The sequence below is a fragment of the Aureococcus anophagefferens genome (genome assembly GCF_000186865.1).
Source record: "Aureococcus anophagefferens unplaced genomic scaffold AURANscaffold_2, whole genome shotgun sequence".
Classification (NCBI taxonomy): domain Eukaryota; class Pelagophyceae; order Pelagomonadales; family Pelagomonadaceae; genus Aureococcus; species Aureococcus anophagefferens.
This window is the reverse complement of record NW_008705562.1, coordinates 3,251,413-3,257,412: the sequence shown is the minus strand read 5'-3', so window position 1 is coordinate 3,257,412 and position 6,000 is coordinate 3,251,413. Positions and strand designations below refer to the sequence as shown.

General features: G+C 66.0%; 1 protein-coding gene across 1 annotated transcript in view; it reads right to left on the bottom strand.

The window, feature by feature from the left end:
- The window catches only part of AURANDRAFT_61463 (hypothetical protein), a gene marked incomplete at both ends in the record, with an annotated part of 11,480 nt that extends 6,454 nt beyond the window's left edge, over positions 1–5,026 (bottom strand). Inside the window, 4 exons of the mRNA XM_009034964.1 lie at positions 596–658; positions 893–1,092; positions 2,380–3,570; positions 4,203–5,026. Of these exons, the coding sequence (XP_009033212.1) occupies positions 596–658; positions 893–1,092; positions 2,380–3,570; positions 4,203–5,026 (2,278 nt within the window). The remainder of the gene's footprint in view (positions 1–595; positions 659–892; positions 1,093–2,379; positions 3,571–4,202) is intronic.
- Between the last annotated feature and the right edge of the window lie 974 nt (positions 5,027–6,000).

The window sequence follows — 6,000 nt, the reverse complement described above, 5'->3', positions numbered from 1 at the left end:
CGCTGCTCGCCGTAGGAGTAGGAGTACTCGAGCAGGAGCTCGTACTCGTAGCTGTAGCTCGCGTCGAGGGGCGTCGGGAGAGGTGTCGCAGTCGGCGCGGCGGACGGCTCGGGCATCGGCGCGGACGTCGGGTTGGCGCTCGGCGCTGCGCAGCTCGAAACGTCGACGCAGTCAATGCAGCTGGACACATCCTTGATCGTTGGTAGCAGGCGGTCGATATCGTCGCACTTGAACTCGGCAGTCCCACTCCACGAACTTTGAAAACCAACGACGCTCTCATCGTCGAAGGCTGAGTCGAGGCTGTAAAGAGTCGTCGAGCCGCTCATAGTGATGGCGTCCTGATCGTTGCCCTCGAACATACAGGAAATCAACTCCACCGCGGCCGTGTCCGCGATTTTTAGGGCGCTCCCGTCATGGCCCGCGGTGTTATCTCGAAACACGCAGCCATCGAAGGTGACTTGTGCCGAGTTTCCCACGTATGCAGCTGAACCAGCCGGGCTGCCGGCCGTACCGCAGTCTTCAAATAATGTGTTCCGCACCACCATCTGCGACCCAGGCAAAAACACGGCGCCCCCTCTGAAGCTGGAATACTCACTGCGGAAGACGGTATCCGTGATCTCGCCGTTTCCGCCGTAGATAGATCCACCAGAGTTGGCGGCTGTGTTGTTCTCAAAGAGACATCTCGTTATGTTCAGGTATACAAACCGATGAACTGCGTTGGCAGCGCTATTCAAAAACTCGCAGTCCGTCGCCGTGAGGGAATGCGACCCCCCCATGACAGAAGTGTCGATCAACCGGTACCCGCCATTAAACCGGATGTTGTCCACGGTAAGATAGCTGTTCCGATTGACGTACAAGAGCGTCGTCGACGCGTCTCCGGAAAGAGCGTGACGACCCGAGCTGGTCAGGGACACGCTGTGTCCAGACGGGACGTAGAGCCCGGATGCTCCCGCGGCAGAATCCTCCACGGTGATGTCGGCGCGGATGTCTATCACGACCTCGTCGATCAGCATCGCGGCTTGGAGCTTTGCGTAGGTGTTAACGCAGGTGACGGTCGACGAGAAGGTGATGCCGCAGTTGGTCACCGAGCAGCTACCGCCGATGCCCGGATCGGAAAACGAGAAGCACCAGCCGAGGTCCTGGTCGAAGGCGTCGGCGCTGGAGAACATGCGGCTCATGTCCGTGACGGACGACGTGTCCCAGGCGCCGATTTCCTGGTCGAAGGCGTCAGCTACGTAGAACATGTAGCTCATGTCCGTGACGGACGACGTGTCCCAGGCGCCGATGTCCTGGTTGAAGGCTTCAGCATCTGCAAACATCCAGCGCATGTCCGTCACGGCCGACGTGTCCCAGGCGCCGATTTCCTGGTCGAAGGCGTCAGCGCTGTAGAACATGCTGCTCAAGTCAGTCACGGACGACGTGTCCCAGGCGCCGATGTCCTGGTTGAAGGCTTCAGCATCTGCAAACATCCAGCGCATGTCCGTCACGGCCGACGTGTCCCAGGCGCCGATGTCCTGGTCGAAGGCCTCAGCATCGTAGAACATGTAGCTCATGTCCGCGACGGACGCCGTGTCCCAGGAGCCGACGTCCTGGTCGAAGGCGGAAGCATCCGAGAACATCCAGCTCATGTCCGTCACGGCTGACGTGTCCCAGCCGCCGACGTCCTGGTTGAAAGCGCCAGCATCGAGGAACATGCCGCTCATGTCCGTCACGGACGACGTGTCCCAGCCGCCGATGTCCTGGTCGAAGGTGTCAGTCCAGCGGAACATGGAGCTCATGTCCGTGACGGACGACGTGTCCCAGCCGCCGATGTCCTGGTCGAAGGCGTCAGCGCTGTAGAACATCCAGCTCATGCTCGTCACGGACGACGTGTCCCAGGCGCCGATGTCCTGGTTGAAGGTGTCAGCGTTGGAGAACATGTAGCTCATGTCCCTCACGGACGACGTGTCCCAGTCGCCGATGTCCTGGTCGAAGGCGTCGGCGTGGTAGAACATGCGGCTCATGTCCGTCACGGACGCCGTGTTCCAGGTGCCGATGTCCTGGTCGAAGGCGTCAGCGCTGTAGAACATCCAGCTCATGTCCGTGACGGACGACGTGTCCCAGGCGCCGATGTCCTGGTCGAAGGCGTCAGCTACGAAGAACATGTAGCTCATGTCCGTCACGGACGACGTGTCCCAGGCGCCGACGTCCTGGTCGAAGGCGTGAGCGTGGTAGAACATGCCGCTCATGTCCATCACCTTCGACGTGTCCCAGGCGCCGATGTCCTGGTTGAAGGACTGCGCGTTCGTGTTGGAGTGCGTGCAGGCCCAAGAATAAACGCAAAAGAGCTCCGACATGTCCGTCACCTTCGACGTGTCCCACGCGCTGATGTGGCCGTACGTCTCTTCGGCCGCGTCCGAGTCCGCGAGCCACGCGTCGACCGCGGTCTCGAGCTCGCTCTTGTCCGCGAAGCTGTACGGCGTCGACTCGTAGCTGTACGAGAAGGTGATGTTCTTGTAGAGGTAGCTGAAGTTCGTCGGCGCGGCCGTGGGCTGGTCCGTGTAGTCGTCGAACTCCGCGTAGTACTCCGGCGTCGGCTGGTCCGTGTAGTCGTCGAACTCCGCGTAGGTCGGCGCGCCCGCGAAGCCCTCGAGCGCGTCCCGGACGATGGCCGCGAGGACGTCGCTGCCGCGGTCGGACGTGTGCATGCCGTCGTCGTCGTAGTAGGCCTCGCAGGCGTCGTCGACGTCGGACGCGTCGCAGCCCGTCGCCTGCAGCCACGCGGCCCGCGCGTCGACGAAGCGCACGGGCACGGCGAAGCCGTCGCCGCGCGCCTCCACGAAGGCCGCGACGGCGTCGGGGATCTCGCCGTTGACGAGGTCCATGTCGATGTCGCAGCACGTGCCGACGGCGAGGTAGGGCGCCGCGACGAAGACCGCCTCGACGCTCGGCGCGTCGGCGATCGTCGCCTCCACCAAGTCGGCGTAGGCCTCCACGAAGTCGTCCTCGTCCCACTCGAGCTTCGCGTCGTTGATGCCGAGCATGACGACGACGCAGTCCGGGTCGAAGTCGACGGCGTCCTCGTACTCGTCCGTGCCGACGTAGCCCCGCTTGCCCGACACGGACGCTCCGGACGCGCCGAAGTTCTCGACGTCGACGCCGAGGAGGGCGCCCAACGTTTTCGGGTAGTTGCCCCGGTCGAGCTTGCCCTCCTCGGGCTCGTCGGTGTGGGTCGTGTCGCCGCGCGTGATGGAGTCGCCCATGCAGGCGATGCGGCTCCAGGGCAGCGTGGGGTAGTCGTCCGTCGGCGTGTTGTCGTCCGTGGAGTGGTCGTCCGTCGGCGTGTTGTCGTCCGTGGAGTGGTCGTCCGTGGAGTAGTCGTCCGTCGGCGTGTTGTCGTCCGTGGGGTAGTCGTCCGTCGGCGTGTAGTCGTCCGTGGGGTAGTCGTCCGTCGGCGTGTTGTCGTCCGTGGGGTAGTCGTCCGTCGGCGTGTAGTCGTCCGTGGGGTAGTCGTCCGTCGGCGTGTTGTCGTCCGTCGAGTAGTCGTCGTAGTCCTCGAGCCTCCGTCGCGCGCCGCAGCCCGCGCGACACCTCCCCGGGCAGGCGACGCTCGCGACGATCCCAGCGCTGCTCTTCCAGCCGGAGCAGTGGCGCGTCGAGGAGACGCTGCGGCAGTCGAGCGTCGGTTCCCCATGCTTGTGCCATGTCGGATCATCGCGACAGCCCGCCTTCTCCGAAAGGGCAGCCCGCGCAGCCCCGACGCGCGCGGTCGCGCACAAGACGGCGACCACCAAGGGCAGCCGCCGCATCATCGGTAGGGAGTACGCCTGAATTCAATGCAGTCACCGCGGCGTTCATCAACAATCTCCGCGACCTATCCTGGATACGATTGGCCGCGCATCACCTGGCTCGCTCGACGCTGAAGTCTGCAGCGTAGAGAAATGAAGGCAACTACGGAAGGAAAAGCACGGTAGGCTTCGACGGAGGGCCACCGATGGTCCGGGAAGATCGGCGAAAACTATGAGGGTACCGTGCTTGTGTCGAGCACTCCCGCGCAGTGGGCGGTCCCCCACTGCGAGGAGGAAACTTTAGTGGGCACGAAAGCATTAGGTGGGAATTCAAAACTTCATCCAAACCGGCAGCGCTGGCTTCATCAAAATGCGGTCGCCACGCCCCGCGCCCACGCGCTCTCCGCCTTAAAAACAAAGTCAGCCGTGGCTTACCGGAACGCGCCCTGGCTGTCGACGCCCGCGCGGAGCGTGGCGGCGAAGTTGGCGGCGCGGGACGCCTTGCGGAGCTCGCGGATGCGCGCGTTGTCGCCGCGCGAGTTCGGCCGGCTCGAGCCGCCCGTCGGCGGCCGGCTCGAGCCCGAGCCCGGCGTCGACGCGCCGCGGCTCGGCGGCCGGAGGTTGCCCGCGCGCGCGGACGGCGCCGTCAAATCGCCGATGTCGGGCGTTTTTGGCACGTCGGGCGCGGCCTTGTCGAAGCTCTCCAGCAGGTCGTCGAGCGCGCGGTTCTGCGCGTTCGGCGCCCACTTGACCTTGTCCATGCCCCGGATCTCCTTCTCCTTGACGAGCCCCTCGTACTCGCGGTTCTTGCGCAGCCGCGCCGCCTTGAACTCCGCGACGTCCGCCATCATCTCGCGCATGCCGAAGCCGCGGTCGTCGGCGACGGTCTCGTCCCTGCGCACGAGGCCCTCGCCGCCGCGCGCGCCCCGCGCGAAGGCCGAGATGCCCTGGTTCTCCTCGGGCTTGCGCTTGCGCATGGCGAGCTCTAAATTCCGCAGCATGAGCGGCGCCGCGGTCTTGAGCTTCGGCGCGAAGGTGTCCGTCTCGACCATGGTGTGCTTGATGTTGATGACGCGCTCGAGGGCCATGTGGCGCTGGTGGGACGGGAACGTCTCGTGGAGCCAGCCGACGGCGCGGAGCTCGGGCGAGTTCGCGTACGCGCCGTCGCCGCGCCGCGGGCCCTCGCGGAGGTAGCGCCCGTAGAGGGGCTCGACGCCCTCGCGCTCGAGCGCGTCGTAGAAGCGCTCGTCGTTGGGCATGAGCTCCGGGTTGTAGATGCGCGCGATCGCGGCGGGGTCGAAGCCGTCCTTGGGGTCTTCCTTGTGGTTCGCGTCCAACAGGATGAGCCCGAGCTCCTCGAGGGCGTCGCGGGGCGTCGGCGGCTTGCCCGCGGCGGCGCCGAACTCGGACTGGAGCGCGCGCGCGTCGCCGAGCCGCTTCGCCTCGCGGACGAGCGGGCGGACGCGGTCGCTGATCGCCGACGCGCCCGCGTCGTCGTCCCGCGCCTCGGCGATGCGCCGGCCGAGGCTCCGGTTCAGCGCCGCGGCGACCCTGGCGCGCCGCCGGAGCTCGCGGGCCTGGGACTTGGGCGACGGCGCGTCGTCGGCGTCGGGCGCGTTCGCGAGGCCCTCGAAGGGCCGGCGCGCGGGCGGCTCCGTCGCGTGGGGCCGGTCCGTGATGCAGCCCGCGTTCTCGATGGAGCCGGCCGGGAAGTCCTCCTTGTTGCTCGACGCCGTGAGGCCCGAGCACGTCTCGCAGAGCAGCGCGCCGGGCTTGAGCAGGCCCCGGCAGCGGCCGCAGTAGAGCTCCTCGCGGAGCGCGAGGCCCGTCGTCGCGTCGCCGTCGACGAGGAAGGGCAGCCCGAAGTCGAGGGGCGCCTCCGTCTCCCGCGCCCTCGGCTTCGCGAGGTCCCGGACGCCGCGCACCCACCTGATGGGCGGGCCGTGGTAGCTCCGGAGCCGCACCAGGGCTTTTTGCCGCCGCGCCTCGATGGCGGGGTCGAAGCTGCGGATCGTCGTCGCCGGGCGCAGCATGGCGGCGAATATGAGCTAGGCGTGCACCGTTAGTGTAGGGCTAAACACCGTCCCCCGCGGTTCCTCCCGGCCCCCCTACGTTTAGAGACACGTCAAGGCTAAACAGAGAGCGCTGGCTGCACCATCGCGTTTCATGATCACAAAGGATCTTTTACGTCAAGGTGCCTCGGGCAGCTCGCACGATGATGCGGCAGCCCATC